This window comes from Beta vulgaris, chromosome 7 (genome assembly GCF_026745355.1).
Source record: "Beta vulgaris subsp. vulgaris cultivar EL10 chromosome 7, EL10.2, whole genome shotgun sequence".
Lineage (NCBI taxonomy): Eukaryota > Viridiplantae > Streptophyta > Magnoliopsida > Caryophyllales > Amaranthaceae > Beta > Beta vulgaris.
This window is the reverse complement of record NC_079208.1, coordinates 1,455,303-1,474,906: the sequence shown is the minus strand read 5'-3', so window position 1 is coordinate 1,474,906 and position 19,604 is coordinate 1,455,303. Positions and strand designations below refer to the sequence as shown.

The 19,604-nt window shown below is 35.4% G+C and overlaps 2 protein-coding genes across 2 annotated transcripts; one reads left to right on the top strand and one right to left on the bottom strand.

Moving 5' to 3' along the window:
* Positions 1–3,954: 3,954 nt before the first annotated feature.
* Positions 3,955–4,911, bottom strand: LOC125491779 (uncharacterized). The gene has a single exon (XM_048633864.1). It carries the CDS (start codon positions 4,909–4,911, stop codon positions 3,955–3,957), a length of 957 nt encoding a protein of 318 aa, XP_048489821.1.
* Positions 4,912–15,652: 10,741 nt separating this feature from the next.
* On the top strand, positions 15,653–19,409 carry LOC104898207 (cationic peroxidase 1). The gene is made up of 4 exons (XM_010685250.3): positions 15,653–16,008; positions 16,617–16,805; positions 17,709–17,874; positions 18,790–19,409. The coding sequence occupies exons 1-4, from the start codon at positions 15,775–15,777 to the stop codon at positions 19,179–19,181; spliced, it is 981 nt and encodes a 326-aa protein (XP_010683552.2). The 5' UTR covers positions 15,653–15,774; the 3' UTR covers positions 19,182–19,409.
* The last annotated feature ends 195 nt before the right edge of the window (positions 19,410–19,604 follow it).

The window sequence follows — 19,604 nt, the reverse complement described above, 5'->3', positions numbered from 1 at the left end:
TGTTTTGATTAATGTTCTTGTATACTTTCTTTGTTTTGATTAATGTTCTTGTATTTTCATTTTTTTTGATTAATGTTCTTGTATTTTCAGATCTATAATTTCTTCTCTTCTGTATACTAGTTTTCCTTTTTTTCATTTTCGTTTCGTTCTTTTTTTTTGTTTTGGGTTTAGTATTTTCATTTTCGTTTCGTTTCTCTTCTCTTTGTTTAATTTCAGAAAATGTGAGATTATGAGTAAAAAAACGTCGAAAAAAATTTTTTTTTTATTTTTTTTTTGGTAGGAAGGGCTGCGCTTTTTAGGTAAAACGCAACCCTTCTAGCATGAAGGGCTGCGCTTTTCTAGCGAGCCCTACTTAAAATGTGAAGGCTGCTATTGAAAGGGCTGCTGTCAAAAAGCGCAGCCCTACAGGCCTTTTTCAGCGCAGCCCTTCTTCATTTTTCCACTAGTGTACGTAATTAAGCTTTCATTGCACTTCAATAACTCCAATACATCCTAACCATCTAAAGCAACTACAAACCAACTAGGTTGGACCATAGCAAAGCAATAGAGGTACACAGCTAATTACATTCACCCCTTACAAAGTCATAAACCAAGTGTAATCATTTCTACTTATATTTTGTGGCAACACAGTTCCTATTCTCATTTTCACCAGCTACTGGATTTGTCTCACTATAACTCTGATGCTTGGGCTACATTGAGACCAATAGCACTTATTCCTGCTTTGCCATACATGATACATCAATGCTGCTATCCTTGCAAATAGCACCTGCTTCTGGAACTTTGTTTTCCTGCTATTCCTCACCCATCTGATGACATTCTGTAATCTTTCACTTCTTACAGAAAGGTTCAGCCATAACTTAATTTCATCCAGACAATTCTTACTATATTGACACTAAAAAACAAATGCTCGTGTGTTTCAGTGCCTTTCTGACAAATCAGACAGAGATTACTAGAGCTTACACCTATTTTTGCAAGCTTTGCAGTTGTTTGTAGCTTTCCTTGAATAGCTTACCAAAACAGGAACCTATGTTTAGAAATAGCAAGCCTATTCCAAACCACCTTATCCCAGTGCACTTTTTCCTTTTCTCCCCTGAGTTTATCATACACATCTTGTATGGAGTATTTAGCCAACGAGCTCATCTCATTTTCAGTGAAATGAGCTTTTAATTGTTCCTTTATCTGACAGATTCTTAACCAATACCAACTCCCCCAGACTTAGGAAAATAATTCCACCAATTTTCACCTTTAATGTACACTGCATGAACCCATTTGATCCATAAATTATCCTGTTTCGAAGTAATGGCCCAGACATACTTCCCCAAGCAAGCTACATTCCACCAGCTTACATCTCTAAAGCCCAATCCTCCATACTTTTACTCGAGCACAATTCTTCCAAGCTATTGCTCCTGATTTCTGAGTGTATGCTTGTCCACTCCATAGAAAGGACCTGCATACTCTAACAACTTCTGTAATACATTCTTTGGAATAACAAAGACCTGGGCCCAATACCTATGCAAACTCATCAGTACTGAGTTGATAAGCTGTGTTTTAGCACTATATGATAAATTCCTTGTACTCCATACTCTTATTCTGGCTACCATCTTCTCCACTATGCACTCACATTGAGCTTGAGTTATCCTTTTAGAGATATGGGCACCCCGAAATATCTAAAAGGCAATGTGCTTCTTGAAAGGCCTGATGCATCACTTACTCTCTGTATCTCCTCTTCATTCATCCCACATGTATAAAAAGCTGACTTGGTGATGTTTGCTTGCAGCCCTGATGTATCTGGAAAAGAGTTTGAAAGCTCTCAGCAGTAAGTATATTGAAGCAATTCCCCCTTACTACACATATAAGGTCATCTGCAAAACACATGTGTGTTAACTTCACCTCATGACACTTTGGATGAAATTTAAACTGCTCCAGTTCACTCATTTTATGTAGAATCCTTGAGAGATACTCCATGCAAATAACAAAGAGCAATGGAGACATGGGATCTCCTTGTCTCAGTCCCCTCTCTGATTTAAAATAACCTTCCATTCCTCCATTAATCAGCAAGGAAAACATGGGTGTTGAGACACAGTTCATCTCAAGTTTAATGAAACCCTCAGGGAATCCTAAGTGGAACATCATTTGCTGTAGGAAGTCCCAATTTACTGTGTCATAAGCTTTTTGCAGATCTATCTTCATTAAGCAGCTTGGTTTGACCTTCTTCCTTCCATATTGTTTACCATGTCTTGTATAACCATATATTATGGACAATAAATCTGCCTTGTACAAATCCCCCTGATTCTCTATGATTATATCAGGCAATATCCTTCTAAGTCTTCCACATAATACCTTGGTAACACACTTATACAAAGTGTTACAACAAGATATAGGTCTGAATTCTGAAACACTGCTAGGACACCTTGTCTTAGGTATAAAGGTTATTGTTGTGTTATTCAATTCCTTTAATACTCTACCATTGTTAAGAGTATCTAACACTGCTTCAATAACTTCTTCTCCAATAATATTCCACACATCTCTGTAAAAATAGGTTCCAAAGCCATCAGGTCCAGGAGCCTTAGCTCCTGGAATAGAAAACAAGGCCTGTTTCACTTCATCTGAAGTGTAGGGAGCCATTAATATGTGCCTGTGTTCCTCTGTTATCAAGGGGCCTGCTTGCACCACTTCTAGTAATATCATCGTCCTGTGGTGTATCGTTGTACCAAGAAGTTTTTTGTAATATTCCAGAAATGCTTCTGCTACTTCTTCTGGTTTATCCTTCCATTCCCCTCTCTCATTGTGAATACTATATATGTGATTCCTTTCTCTTTTGGCTTTAATGGATTGATGAAAAAGTGTTGTATTTTCCCTCTCCATCTCTCAACCAATCTAACTTTGCTTTCTGCTTCAGGAAAGCTAAGTAAGCTTCATGCTTCACTTTGTATTCCTTCACAGCTTTCAGCTCTGCTTCTGCTACAGCAAGGTCTCCTGGATTCAGATGCATCAACTTTTGTGCTTCAATCATTGCTTGTTGAGCCTTGTACTCTGCTACTTGCAGCTCTGAATATCCTTCTTTATTCAGTATTCTCAGCACCTTCTTAACTTCCTTCAATTTCCTCAGAATTCTATACATCTTTGAGCCTTGAACTTCTACTTCCCAGGCCTGTCTAACTTTCTCCAGGAATTATGTATCACCTTTCCACATTGTGAAATATCTGAATGGCTTCTTGCTACCTCTCTCAATGGGATGGATTGTGAGTATAGCTGGGGAATGGTCAAACTCACCTTCTCCTTGGAAATTCACTTCAGCACTAGGAAATACATCCTGCCATGCTTGATTTCCCATCACTCTGTCAATCTTTGAGAAGACTCTATCACTCCCTTGTTGTTTGTTGTTCCATGTGAAGGAGCCATTTCATGTTCTCTCACAAGAGAGCCAATTCTTTCATCACTATGCATTACATTGTTAAAATCACCACATATTATCCATGGATCATGAGTTTTTAATCTTTTCAGATCATGCCATAATTCCTCTCTTTTACTTCTTTCATTAAATGCATATACATATGTGCAATAAAATCCATCCCTTCCATTACAAGGTTTAACAAAATAATGCATGAGTTGAGATGTACCTTGTATGATGTTAACAGTGAAACTTCCTGGCTTCCATGCAATGATTATTCTTCCATTTGGATGATATGTGACATTAGATGAGAAGCACCATCCTGAAAATACTCTCAGGTAAAGAGCACCCAAATTGGGGGCCTTCACTTTTGTCTCCAAGAGGCCAACCATACCAATAGCATATCTATGCATCAATTCTTTGATTGCCTTCTGCTTATTGATGTTATTGGCCCCTCGGACATTCCAGCATAAAACTCTATCCATGTTGGTCAGGGAAAGTCCCCTCTCCCTGATCTCCTTCCTTTTCATTCTCCTGTTCTCCCATCCTTGCATCCACATCCTCTATTTCCATAGCATTCTGTATAGCTTTGAAGATTTTTCTATACTAGTGCTTTTTGAAGTACTAACTCTCACTTTGATAGGTTTCAATGCTCTCTGAAACCCATCCGGATCTAGCACTTCTTTGCTCTTCTTATTCACCATTCCTTCCTCCTGCTGCTTGTTTGGCACACTGTCCATTGCTACCTTATCAACTGGTATAGGCAGATCATTTTTCTTCTTAATTCTCCATTCTTGTTGAGGTTTCACTACTCTACATTCAGTATTGTTATGCCCATATCTCGCACATTTACCACACTGAGTTGGTAGCCATTCAAACTCAACAGGAACCTTCACTTTCTCCCCATATTCATTCATAAACCAAACATGATCTGGAAATTTTTGCTCAATTTCCATCTCAACTAGGATTCTCGCAAATTGCAGTTTATCCCTGTTTCTGGTAGCCTCATCCCTCTTTATATGATCTCCCAATTGTGACACTATCTTGTGCAAAGAGTTCTCTTCCCAGTATTTAAGAGGCAATCTTAGTTGCACCCAAATTGGCAGAGTTTTGATGTCCTCTTTCACAAAATCTATATCAGGTGACCATGGTTTCATTATCAATGGTTTCTTGTCAAAAAAGTAATGTCCATTTAGAACTGAATCTCGTGAATCCATAGCATTGAATCGCACTAGAAACACTCCTCTTTTGATCAATGCTACTTTATCCACATTAAAAGATTTCCAGATACGTCTGAAAAAACCTTCCATGACATGAATGGGAGGGTTTGCACCAATAACATAGCATATTATGGCAGAATTCCAGAGATTAATTTTATCTTGCACATCTTCAATGTCAATTTTAATCGATTTCTCGTTAGATTCCATACCATCCTCTACATTATCGTTTCCTTCCACATTCGCCAACTGATCGTTATTATGCTCCTCAAAATCGGATTGAAATATAGGAACAGAATGCATACCTGTTACTGTTCCATTGGATTGACGATCATAACTTCTATGGATCGATTAAAGCCATTCATTGAATGTGCTTCGGATTTCCGATTGTTGTTGTTATTGTTGCAATGAGGTTTTAGGTGTAAGCATTTCACCAATTCCAAGTCCAAAATCCAATGCTTCTACACCCAATACTTCATCCATAGACTTAGTTTTCAAAGCTAGAGAGTCTGTTGTTGGCCCTCTAGCTTTCTCCTTCTGTTTCCCTGAGTTTCCAGCGTGAGCTTTCCCTGCTGCTTTTCTTTCCATGGCGATAGTGATGATCACCGAGAGAAAACCAGAGAGAAACGACCTTCACCTTAAATTTAGGGATTCACTTGATTTGCACACATTGTCCAGAGGTTTCACACAGACCCGTATATTAGAAACGACAAAGGTGGACACATCCTAGGCCAATAGTTGGAACATATACCAAAATTTAAGTTACAATTATTAACAAGTTCTAAATTTTTCTTCACTATTTCACATTTTTTTCTCCCTAAAATTTAGCACAAAATTATTTACATGACCCTAATCATCGGATATTATACTGGACAAATGTTTAGATTCCGGGACCAAAAAAATTTACAGGACAAATGTTAGGATTCCAGGACCGAAAAAAATTGAATTTTCCGAAATGAATACAAGAGTAGAAAGAAATTGGATGATCCAGATCTGGACCGAGTTGTACCTATTTTATTATCATTACTAATTTCACTTTTAAAAAAATTATTGGTATATACAAGTGTGAACCCTAATCATCGGATATTAGATTCGAACTTATTTTATCAATCTTTATAGAAGAGAAAACCATGATTAATGAATATCTAGATGAGTTATTTAATTCAGGAGCCATATATTAAAATTCAGACAGTGGAAGTGGAGGAGGGTTGGGATAATAAGACTAGACTATAGAGCAATAGAAATAAAGATATATTATTTTTCAAACTAATTATCTTTTCGAGATCTATGTCATGACGTCTCGCGCTCCTCAATAATAAGCTTTAAAAAAGAAAAAAGAAATTGGCGAAAAAAGTGGTGCAACACTCAAGTTTACCGATGCTACTCTTCTTTTATATCTATAACGAACTAAATCATCGAGTTTGGCGAAGCCAATCACCTCTAAGTCCATAAAGGCAACTCAAACAATATGGAATGACACAATTCATATATACTTTGGGTGAACACATAAGCTTATATTTTCGGTCCAGACCAAAACATGAGAACCCATAAGTTTATAAGTATTGGGTGGAATTTTGGCATCATAATTCTTATGCTCTGTTTGGGGAAGCATTTTAGGTGACTGAAATGATAAGTTGCTAACATTTTTAGGTGCTAAAATAAATTAGGTGTGTTTGAGAACTATTTAAAATCAAATTTCAGTTCCTAAAATGACTGTAATTGACAAGGTAAAAAATATAACGTTTGAAAATCAGGTACCTAAAACATTGGGTAAACTTTACAGAATAAAAAGAAGAGAGGGAAGGGATGTATGATTCATACCTCCTACTCAGGTTCATCACGCAGGACAGAGGAGGACAGCTGGGCACAAGCAGTAGGCATAGCCACGACGGATCTCCTGTTAGACTCGGTGGCGCGTTGCAAACACGGGAGACCATACTGTAGAGGCCGACGTGGAGGAGCTGCGAGAGGAGGCACGAGGGACAGAAGATGAGTGTCTGTTACATTGTTCTTTCTTTCTCCTCCATTTTCTTTTCTTCATTATTTGCTTCTTTTTCTATTTTCCTTTTCTTCTTTTCTTAACTTTTATAATTTTTTTGAAAGGCTTGACTTTTAACTTTTTAAGCTTTGGGATGAAATTTCTTGGTTGTATAAATACATAAGGGGTGAAATATATATGTATTATAGTATATTTATGGTGTTAGTATGAAAAAATAGGACGGTATTTAGCAATCAAGAATATATTTAGAGAAATTCGTTTTATAATTGCTAATGGTGAAGTAGCGAAATATATATAATAAAAAATTACAAAATTTAAATAATCAACCAACTTATGCAACTAGTTTTGCCAAACCGTTAAACTAATCAGACACCTTATCAGTTTCAGCACCTTATCAGTTTCAGTTCTACTTTATCAGTTTCAGCTGCCTTATCAGTTTCAGATACATTTCAGGTAGTATTGCCAAACAAAGCCTTAATATAAGTACTAAAAATTGTATTGCCCCAGAATATTAAACTTTTCATGATAAATTTTGGTTCTGGCTTGTTTATGTCTGTTATTAGTTTATTCATCTTGTAAAAATACACTCAACCATGAAAAAATAGTATGTTTTAATGCACCAAAAAAACATGTCCAACAACAACAACAATTCAATATTTTCTTGAAGTATGTATAACATGTAGGATAATGTATTATTGCATCAAGGTAATCTAATAAAACAATTAACATCGTAAGACCTAAACATAGACATATGTACTGTGATACAATAATTTGGATTACCTCAGTTTTTAGGGGGTGTAATGTATCTAGGGGGTAGATTACCTCAGTTTTTAGTTAACAAATTTAGATTACATAATTTTAATTCTCAAGAAAAATGCAAAATCTTCTATGTTATCCAATCACAAAACATAATCTTCGTCCGTCATGGTGATGCCAATAGGGGATGTCCAAGAGATGAAATAAAGGATTCCATGAAGGATGATGTTGCAAGAAGAAGTTATCATGTATGATTGCTCTGCGGTTTGGATCAAAGAAGACAATGCAAAATAAATGTTGGGAGGGGAAATTTTAGGAAACTTTGTTAATGTCCAATAAGAGGTGTTCGATATTTGATCTCGAACTGTTGTAAGTTCTTTTAGAAGATTGTAAAAAATATAAGACTTATATATGTGTTCTAACTTTTACATATTAAAATAAGTTGTCTACCCTTTCTCTTTCGACGCTCCACCAACAAAACCGTAAAACAAAACTTTAGCCAGCCGCAATTACAGGCTCACTGGTGGCCGGTGTGGCTACACGATCGCCGGTGAACCTGCCTGCCTTCACTAGTACAGAAAAGGCAATTTGCGTCGGATGTGAGGCGTCTATTTGCGTCGGACTATGGTGCAACGCCAAAGCCCTCGACGCAAATGACTCGGAAACGATCTGCGTCGTATGCGGAAACGACGCAAATGGTTCAACTATTTGCGTCGCACCTTTATACGGTACGACGCAAGTGGATCTTGCCAGCCCAACACATAGCTTAATGTGCGTCGCACATTGCCTCTGGTGCGACGCAGATGAGTGATTTGCGTCGCACCTAAGGCTACGTGCGACGCAAATTGCAATTTTTTTTAAAAAAAAAATTAATTTTTTTTTTAAAAAAATTAATTTTATGAACATGTAGTTTAAACGCCTACTGCTGGTCGAATTTTTTTAAAAATCATATTTCCAAAATACTAACAATTACAGCAATTAACGCAAAAATATCCATCACTGAACCAAAAAATGAACAATACTAATAATTTTAATTATTGTATTTTATATCATCATAACAAAACAAAAGTGGAGGAAATTTATGATGATCTTAGATAGTGAAATTGACAAAAACAACTAAACATGTAGATCTACAAATCCAAAACAGAATAGATTAAAGGAAGGTTTAGATCTGCACCTCATCCCCAAAAAAATTAATAAGAATTACAAATTCTCTAAAACAACAAACAAATCTCTCAAAAAATTTTCAAATACAACAAAAGAAACTCTTGAAAACCCTAAATATTTATGATTAGCACTAATTACCATCGAATAATTTTGTCGAAGGTTAAGATCTAGTTTAACTTGCGCTGAGTTCTTGCTCTTCTTCAACATCAACGAACAACAACAAAAGAACGACGAACATCAACGATAGAACACAACAGCAACAATAGCGGCGACGAGGAGAGAGAAAGAGAGTTTTTGACCACCGTGATGTGCGTGAGAGAAGGAGCGGCGCGTTTTAGAAATTTGACAACAGCAACAATAGCAGCAGACGAAGGGTTAAAGTTTTTGACCACCGTGATGTGCGTGAGAGAAGGAGCGGCGTGAAGCAGATGAATGGGTTAAAGTTTTTGACCACCGTGATGTGCGTGAGAGAAGGAGCATCCCAAATTCTCGTAATGGCTTCAGGTGTCATCACACCTAAAAAATGCATCTTAGGGGAGGCACTCCAACTTGCTTTGGGCCACGTCAAGACCTCCTTGTCTTTTGAGTTTTTGTCTAGTGTGATTGAACTCCGGATACCCTCGCAGGAGGGCCAGAAGTCACTAAAGAACGTGACTTCCTTGTTAGTTGAATTAGGAGAATCCCATGAGTATCATCAAGGACCTTGGAATTTTCGCGTCTAGTAGACATTGGGATCTACTAGCTGTTGTACGACAATCTTTCTATGAAGATTGTCAAGGTTTTGTATCTCAACAAATTTATTCTCATATCCAACTTCACCCGCCATCACTCAAGACAAACTTCTTTCGGACTGGACACCTAGTAGTTAGTGTTTTTAAAAAAAAAAAGTATGTACGAGTTAATGTAGTTGTTATAAGTGATAATGGTTTTTGTTTAGTTGTATTGCATTAGGATGTACTCCAGATTTTGATTAATGCAAAGTTTCTCGATGTAAAAAAAAACTTTTTTCCATATTAGAAGTTTTGAATTCTGTTGTAATTAAATTAAAGGTGACTTTTATTTTATCGTTTACAAATTTTTAATGCGGCAAAAGCATTTACTATTTGGATTAAGACTTCCTTAAAAAGAATATGATGCAATTTGGTGGCAAAAAATGATCATATTTTAATTAGATGGTTAGGGGATCGAAACCTCACACACAACTTTTTGGGTTCGTTAAATAGAAAAAGACGAGTGCCTTATCAGATTTTTTTTTTGTAAGAAAAAAGAAGAAATTAGCAGACCCGCCGCACGAGGGGAACCCCTAATTCATCATTTACAAGTATAGTCTGTAAGGAAGGAGAGCTAGTAACATCTAAATACATCAAAGAAGTAACCAAATGACTAACATTAGCAATACAGTCTGCGGCTTGGTTGGCCTCTCTAAAAATGTGACGCCGATTCAAATCCTGAAACTGACTGAGGAGCGCTTGAATATCTTGAATAAGGGGTGCAATTCGCCAAGGGGGAGTCCAAACATTGTTGACACAATTTATGACCAGCTGATTATCTCCTTCAATTTGCAGCTTATCTAAACTTAGTTGACGCGCTTGCAAAATACCTTGTTGGAGGGCTGTTGCCTCAGCAATATGCACTTGGGTAAAATCGAGGTTATAAGAAATCGCCTAGAGGGTTTTACCTTGGTGATCTCTGATGATGATACCAGCAGCCGGGGAAGCTGAGCGAACTGAACCATCAAAGTTGAGTTTCTGAAACGACTGGGAAGGCGGATCCCATGCAACAAGAAGTGGGGGAGAGGCATCTGACCTGGGATTAAAAGAGGGGTTGGAGAGAGAGAACGGGGTGCCAAAAGATAGAGAATGGTCAAGGGAGGATCGAGGGACCATTCAAAGTGAAGGAACTTAGCTTTGTGGAGGATTCGGTAAGGATTATGCGTTTCATTATATAAAATGATATCGTTTTGTTCCTTCCTTATATGCCAAAGAAGGAACAAAATTCTGATGATAATGTTTTTTAATTCTAAGCTTTAGGGTCAGCAATGTGGCAAGAAGGAAAGGGCATGATGGTGTAAAATGTACTCAGTCTTTTGTGAGGTGTAAGTTCCAGAGAGAAGAGAGAATAGGGCAATGGAAGAAAAAATGGTCGATAGTTTTCGGTGTAGTATGGCATAAAGGACAGTTGTTGAAAGGAATTATGTTTCATTGGTGCAGAACCTGCCGTACTGCAAGGCTGCATGTTATACCAATTGCCATAGAAAGCTGGATAATTAGAGGGAATATCCAGTTGCCAAATGCAATGGAATTTAATTCCCAATTATTTTTCTTTAGGAGGTAAACCATGAGCTAGCCAAGTAGCTGATTTTACCGAGAAATCCACTCGGGAGGTGAGACCCCAGACAGGAGCATTTGGAAGAATGTGGAAAGGGAGTGGAGTTCCTTTATGACATCATGTCATGTATACATTCACATGCATGAAACGCGATATGCTCCAATACTGCCCAAAATGTTTTTGTAATATACACAAATTTTTCTTTGCGTTATAAATTATTAGTTATTACTTGCCAACAAGTATTACAAGGAGCCATGTAATGCCTTTTGATCTCTAGGCTTTGCTGTGCTGATTAGCTCGATGGTTCGGGATATTTTTGGGGACTGATGTCATGTATTGTTCTTTTGCGTTTCAATGAAAATGAATAACAAATTATCAAAACAAAAAAAAGTACTTGATACTTCAATGGAACACGTGAACTTTCAGCAAATTTTCTTGCGGAATTTTAAAACAATAAAGGAACAGTAATCAGAGAGACAGAGAAATATAAAATTGAGGAAACTTCTTGAACCTTATCAAGAAGGGAAAACCCTCAAAAACTATATTATTACAATAACTCTATTACAATTACTCTCTATAACTTGAGTTCCTCTATAACTTGAGGAAACTTCTTGAACCTTATCAAGAAGGGAAAACCTCAAAAACTATATTATTACAATAACTCTATTACAATCACTCTCTATAACTTGAGTTCCTCTCGAACTCAAGTTCCTCACAGTCGTCCCCTTCGACTATTGTAACTCTACTCTCTCTAACTTGAGTTCCTCTCGAACTCAAGTTCCCCACAATAATCCCTTTTGATTACTGGAACTCTTCTCTCTTTTGCTTCTACTCCGAAGCCTACACTCACTGATTGAACTCTAAGTCTTACAAGAGTCACTCAACCCTTGAACCCCAAATTACAACTCAATTTGAGAAACACGCTAGTATATATATTGAACTTAGATATTTAAGGAACTTAGAAAATCAGTAGAAAACACTTTAAATTTAGTAATAGAAATATGTTTTCAGTTGGTGGTTTGTAATGAGGAAGACTTCTCCTTATATAGTGAAGTCTTCTCATGTTAGTTTCACTTATTCCTCCACTAAGTGTGAAGCAGTAACCCACGTAGAATTATTTTCCCACGTTCACACTTCGTGAGGCACAAACAAAGGCATTTACAAACCCACCAATATAGTAAGTGGTTTAGCAGTTGAGAAAAACAAGGAGTAAACTTAGGAATTTCATTTTTACTTGTCCAATAATTAAAAAAAAAATTATTTAGAAAATAAAAACTGTTTTATTTATTTACAATATTTTCTAAAAACTCTCAGTTAAATATTTTTTCAAAACCACTTGCTACATTAAATAAGTTCCATCTAGTTCCCTAAAACTAAGCAATATAAATTACTTACATAAATCATAAGTACAAACTCTTGAACTTAGTCTTTATGTCTTCTCTTTAAATCTTCAACTTTGACGATCTATGCGTCCCAACTCAGGAACAACAGACGGTTCCTTGAGGAACTGTTGAACAAGAATGCGTCCAACTCAGGAACAGCAGACAGTTCCTTGAGGAACTGTTGAACAAGAATCCGTCCCAACTCTGAGGAACTGTTGAACAAGAATGCGTCCCATCTCAGGAACAGCAGACAGTTCCTTGAGGAACTGTTGAACAAGAACTGTAATCATGAATCATCGCTTAGGAATTGGTGTTGAGGGTGTATTGATTTTCCTTGAACATTTGCTCCATGTTATCCATTACTCCACCTCTGGAACTCGTTTAGACAACTTGTTTCCTATACTAGTTCCACTAACATATTTCCATAGGAACATTTCCATTATTCAAAGCAATAGTTCCATAGTTCCAATTCAAGAACTTCTTTCTTATCTTGGAGTTCCAACTCAGTAACTTCACTTATTATCTTTATAAAGCACCATTATTAATTAATGAACCTTCCACACATAAAACTTATAAACTTAGTTATTATTTTAGTTTGTCATCATCAAAATTCATAATAACTCAACAGTACTACGAGGCCCATCTTTTGTGGCACTAAACTGAACAACATGAGCAAATGAGCAAATGCCCACGGTACACCCAATGCTATTTTCGCCAAATGAGCAAAATGGACAAATGAGCAAAATGAGCAAATAATCAAATGAGCAAATGAGTAAAATGAGAAAATGAGCAAGTATTTTTACTCATTTAAGAAAATGAGCAAATACTTTTACCCAAATGAATAATCTTTGTCATTTACTCATTTTCAGATCTGAAAATTTCTTTTTTTTTTTGCGAATTTTAAATCTCCATTGTTGGAAGATATGGAAGGAGTAGAGAGAAGAATTGAAACAACAACAACCGAACAACAACAACAACAACAACAATAACAGAACAATTAAACAAATGAGCAACGATTAAAACAACAACAACAGAACAAATGTGCAACAATGGCGTCAAAAAACCCTAAACCCCCCAATCATCATGAGAAATTTCTTGAAATTAAGAAAAGTCGAAAAAACTCGCGTCGCCATTAATGAACAGTATTGGAACTGGAGAGCAGATGAAATGGAGGAAAGAGAAAGGGATTGATGCATTGATGATGATGATTAATACGAATTGCGGTGATATATAATCAATGTCATGTTTCGAGGTTTCATACAGATTCAGATGAAGAAATGGAGGAATATAAGAAGATGATGATGGTGGTGAAAGTTGCCGGAAAGAACAAATTAGAAAATTGAAATTTTAATTAATTACGAAAATGCCCCTGGGTGTACCATGCTCATGGTATACCCGGGTGTATTATGAGTGGACTCGTGATAGTGATACCAAATGTCATTTGAGCTCTTGTTGTACGGGAAGCATTACAAACTCAAACGAATTATCATGTTTTATTCTCTCAAAATTATCTTCAACAGCATACTATACAATGATAGAATATTATCCAACTTTACTTTGACAAAAAAGTATGATTATATGACTGATTAATTTTAGTTAGCTAAATTTAATCTTAGAAATCAAGTGAGCTACTTCGTAAATGTAATCTTGTAACCTACAAACAGTCAAACATAGTCTCCCTTGTTTGATCAACTGATGTCTAATTAAATAGTGTATTTCTCCAGAAAATATCCAGCAATACAACGCGCAGACAAAAGAGACGATTTAAAATATCAAGTTGGTCAGACACATGCCTAAGAACACCACAAGTGACATGTTGAAATAATAAATGTAACGCCTACTATTCTAAATTTCTTGGTCATCCTCCCATTCTAGAGAGTACTGACTTAGTCGCTAATTGAACTACTGACTTTTCTTCTGCTCAATTATTTTTAGTAATTTGGACGGCTTAAGTTCTCAATTTTACTCCATATGTCCTAAGTATTCCACATTTGTCATTGTTCTTAACTAAATTGTTTCCATCGAGTACTGTACGATTATTACAGCTAGTCACTACCAGTAGGATCCATTACCCGCAATTTTCGCACAAATGCATACTTCAATTTCTTCGTATAATGATTGTGCTTTTCAATATGAGAAATATCTTTTTTAACTGTTTTTCAATGTATTAAGACATGTTTAATTAAGGGTATGGATATTATCTCATAATATGTACTCCGTCTACCCTATAATATAGTTTTTATTTCATTTTTCACGTTCAAAATTTTAACCTTTGATCAAGATGTGCAGTTTGGCATGGCTATATATAACATAGAAATCAGACTTGGAAATGTTGGACAAATAACTGGAGCAGCGAGTGCGATACCGAAACCGATTGCAATAGAGGAAAAATCAGCCACATTAAAAAATAACCTTCTACAAAGATACGTTTGATATCCAAAAGAACTACCCATTTTACTTGTTAGGTGTAGCTGGTGTATTAATTTCGTAGCACCATATTTACTTCTAATTTGATCAGGGACACCACATAAAATGAATCTGTTAATGAATGTTATAGAGTCAGTCAAGAGGAAGAGACTTATAATCGTAGCCATCCATGGTTATTTATGTTGGTCCATTGATTTGAGCTGCTAACTAGGATGAATGCCTAATTGTAGATATGATATATTTTTGACCCTTCACTTCGAATTAACAAAAGTAAAGTCTCCTTGCATAATATGATTTCAAACAGTCATGATGATCTAGATGTAAATTAATCAAATTTCTTAATCCTTTGTCAATAAGTGAACTATCTTTTCAGGTATTTATCATTGTTATTGACTCATATTCCACGATTATTCTAATTGAGATGCAAAAAAAAAAAAAAAAAAAAACATGCTCATGCATGTCTTGTTAGATTCGTCTCAATGTATAGTTTACAATATCGACTTTTTGTAATTATTCGTAATATGTAGGTAAAGATATTGATTGTCAAACATATATGTTGAAGACAGTGTAAAAGATACATAAAATATATTTTGTGACGGATAGAGTACTTAATTATGTATGAAAAGATTCAACGCTAAAAAAAGTATATATATTGAAGAATTCAATTTTTTTTAAATAAATGACGGTAATATGAAAGCTATCTATTGTTATTATTAAAAGATTTATCTTGTAATCAAATTGCGGCAAAAATATCAAGTTAGCGTCCCTTTCGTCGAAATTGTACATGACATAATTAATTTAGCATGATACCCTCTAGGCCCTAAGTGTTTACGTACATTATGCCAACTTTTATACTTATGACCGATCGATTACACAACATGATGTACGGCCAACCTAAAATATTTATGGATTGTGTTGACTAGAATGGTTCGCAATTAGGCTATATCGTAGTTGTATTTGTGACGTATATATATACATGTATCCATCCTCCTATGAAATCAAGGCAAAGTACCATAAATCCATAATCACTTGCCTAGAGAAAAAAGCTAATAATTTAGCCTTAGCTGTCCTTATTCAATTTTTAGACTTCTTTGCTCTATAGCACAAATGGCTTACATGGTATCATCTTCCACATCAAAGTTTTCGAGTTTTAAGCTTCAATGTTGCTTGTTTTTGGTAACGATTGGAGTGGTTTCAGCGCAGTTATCATCAACATTCTATTCAAGCTCATGCCCAAATGTGCTCTCGACAATTCAGTCTGCAGTTCAATCTGCAATCAATACCGAGTCTCGTATGGGAGCATCCTTGCTTCGGCTTCATTTCCATGACTGCTTTGTTAATGTAAGTCTACATTCAACACTTTTTATATATAAACAAATAGTTGATGTTGTATGCATGTTGACTTCTTTCTTCTAGCTAGTTTTGTTTATAGTTATATTTTTCATGGAAATTTTACTAAAGAGTTCTTTATTGCAATAGATTATTCTTTTGACCTAACGTACGTAATTAACACCGATATTAGTTACTCTGATGATGCATTAGTAATGAGAGATAAAATATAAATTCAATCGTGATCCAACTAAAAGTTTAGATGATCGAGGATATAGTCGACTATGTAACTCATACATGGATTGAGTGTCTACTCGGATACAGGTGTCTAAGTGTCCCGCTCGACTATTTTGTAGAAAAAAGTCAATTTTTTAGTTTAAAATGAAGTATTCAAGTAAAGTGTCGTGTCTGACACGACATGACATCTCAGTTTTTGGGGTAAATGAAAATGTCGGAGTAACATTGATAGTCGACATAAATAAATATTCCACACCAAAATGGGATCCAAAAATATTGTTGTGTAATCGATCGGTCATAAGTATTTGACTTGAACTTGTAGGCAGAATTTCTTGACTTAATAGATACATTAATATGATTATTTGCTCTTTGTCAATAAACAGGGATGTGACGGTTCAATTTTGCTCGATGACAATGCAACGTTCACCGGTGAAAAAACAGCATTACCCAATGTGAATTCAGTGAGGGGTTACGACGTGATCGATACCATAAAATCTCAAGTTGAAAATGTGTGTCCGGGTGTATCTTGTGCTGATATTTTAGCAGTTGCTGCTAGAGACTCCGTGGTTGCGGTGAGATTTTGACGAAACTACACTTCTTGAAAATTTCATGACATCCGCTAAAATGAGTATTTAATGCTTTTCAAACCAAACAACTTATATTTAATTATATACAATTTTTTCCATTTCCACCGAACTTGTGGGAAGTCGAATTATTATGACTTTTGAGTTAGGTATAAGTAAATTACATCTATACTAATATATACTAATATATTAAAAGACGTTCCTAAACAAGGAATTATGACACGTGAAGCTCTGTCTTAGAGTATTTACTTCATGAAGTCCACATATAATAATAAAAAATTTTAAAAAATACATGCTATAAGAGTTGATCCCATAACTTCAAACTTATATACTAAAATCCTAACAACTAAATCAGGTAATGCTTGATGTTATAACGTTAAAGTAAAATACTAATAAGTGAATACTATAATTACCCGCTACATAGCTCGGGCTTAAAAATTAATTACTTATAAAAAATCGAACTTCTATATACTTCATATAGTTATAAAAGGTTATTAATTAAAGGAAAATATAATATATTAAAAGGCGTTCTTAAAGGAAAATAATATACATACCTTAGGGCTATGTATAAGAAGTTTAAAATAGAAATAAAAATATAAATTAAGCATTTATTACCTCAAATGATGTGAAATTTTGTCATGAATTCATAAACTATTTATATTTTAAGACATATATTTAATACTTATATGTAACCCTTAGAATACATATAACATTACCCTTAATTAAATACACGTTCATTGGCATAAAACTAAGGTGCAAGAATCTGATTTGTTCAATTATTTCGGGGGTGATGAAATGATGATAATGAATTTCATGCATTATATTTTTACCTTTTGTCGTACTGCATTCAACATGCTTCTAGTTTCTCATATTCCATCTCCTCTTTTTCAGCTTGGTGGACAAAGTTGGACAGTCCAACTAGGGAGAAGAGATTCGACAACGGCAAGTCTAAGTACAGCAAATTCTAATATTCCAGCCCCAACTTTGGATCTCAGCCAGCTTCTTGACTCTTTCAATAACCAAGGCTTTACTCCCCAAGAACTGGTTGTTTTATCAGGTTTTTCCTTCACTTCATATCAACCATTTTTTTTAACAACGATGACCTTTATCAATCGTATCAGCATAACCCAAAATCAAGAGAAATCCAAGGGTTATACGAAATCGCTACCTCTGTTTTTTTATTTTGTTGCCTTTCGACATCTTACACTATTTACAAATTTCACTTTGACTATCGTTTGTGATTTATTCGTGAATAAAACAAAATTATGTGGGATCTTGTTAGATTTTATTGGAATATGTATTTATGTATTATATATGCTGCATATCTTTCCCTTGTATAGTGGGTGTTAGTTTCCTAATTTAGGATGTATATATACAACGTTTGACAGCAATACAAATCAACACACATAACTTCAACCTAATTTTTTCTTAAGTTGATAGAATTAAGGACCCTACCGAACTGACACCTCGCACGGGTAAAATCAGCCAGATTTGTAGGTCAGATTCTTTGGAGGGATGGGATGGTAAGGGAAACCCCACCCCAAGAAGCCCCTAGTGGGATTTGATCCCGTGACCTTGAAATCACGAGGCCAAACCTTACTTGGTATTTCAACCTAATTCTTGGCAGATTCGTCTTATTATGTCTTTTATTAATACAAATTTTTTATAACTATTACACATAGAAAACTAGAGATATTTAGTTTTGAAGATTTTTCATTAACATGCGTGAAATGTGTAAGTGTAGTAATTATGTGAAAACAAATAAGTGTTACTAGTTAAAGCAAGTATTAGGTCCTTTCCCCTTAAAAAGTACTAGGTCCTTATACATACATACGTGAATGAAGATGTACATAAATATGATCATGCATGCATGTCCTATGTGTACGTATTATTTCTTCAAAATATGGTCAATCATATCTTGTTTGAAACTTCATCCCTTCTAACACATTTTAACATCTTCCCTTTCTTACAGGAGCTCACACTATAGGCCAAGCAAGATGTACTACTTTTCGATCACGTATCTACAATGAGACTAACATAAACTCCACATTCGCGACATCGTTGCAAGCAAATTGTCCTAGTAATGGCGGAGACAACAACCTTTCACCACTTGACCAAACGAGCCCAACGACGTTCGACAATGCCTACTTCACCCACTTGACGAGCCTACAAGGTTTGCTTCACTCGGACCAACAGTTGTTCAGTGGAAATGGTGGAAGCACAGACTCTCATGTCACGTCCTATAGTTCGAGTTCTTCAACGTTCCTCTCAGATTTTGCCGATGCAATGGTGAAGATGGGTAACCTAAATGTTGTTACTGGCACAAATGGAGAAGTGAGAACTAATTGTAGGGTGACCAACTGATTTGATGAACTTTCGCTTGGTTGATAATGAAAATAAGTACAACTCTTTAATACTTGTAATGAAAGAGAGAATTGCAAAAGAAAAAAATATAAATGGTGTGTTTCCATGATTTTGTTGTTTGTTGTTATTTAAAAGAATTATTAAGCTCTTTGTAATTGTGTATTAGTTGGAAGCTTTATTCTAGATTAAAGTATAAAGGAAATTTATAAATTTGCTTTTTTTTGAGTATATATACATACGAGTGAGAATTTCAAAAAGTTTGGATCTTTCGATTATTCTTTTTTTTTTTTTAGTTAAAGGGATCGAGCAATATATTAAAACAACGTCTGAACTGAGTAGCATAGAGAGTGGTCATCCCTTCATTACAACAAATACATAAATGTTCAAACTTAGTGTAAAATTGATGTACCTTGAATCTGGGTG

Coding starts and splice junctions, on each gene's coding strand:
- LOC125491779 (XM_048633864.1), bottom strand. CDS start 4,911: ATGCATTCTGTTCCTATATTTCAATCCGATTTTGAGGAGCATAATAAC.
- LOC104898207 (XM_010685250.3), top strand. CDS start 15,775: ATGGCTTACATGGTATCATCTTCCACATCAAAGTTTTCGAGTTTTAAG. Junction 16,009..16,616: donor TCCATGACTGCTTTGTTAAT/GTAAGTCTACAT, acceptor GTCAATAAACAG/GGATGTGACGGTTCAATTTT. Junction 16,806..17,708: donor CTAGAGACTCCGTGGTTGCG/GTGAGATTTTGA, acceptor CCTCTTTTTCAG/CTTGGTGGACAAAGTTGGAC.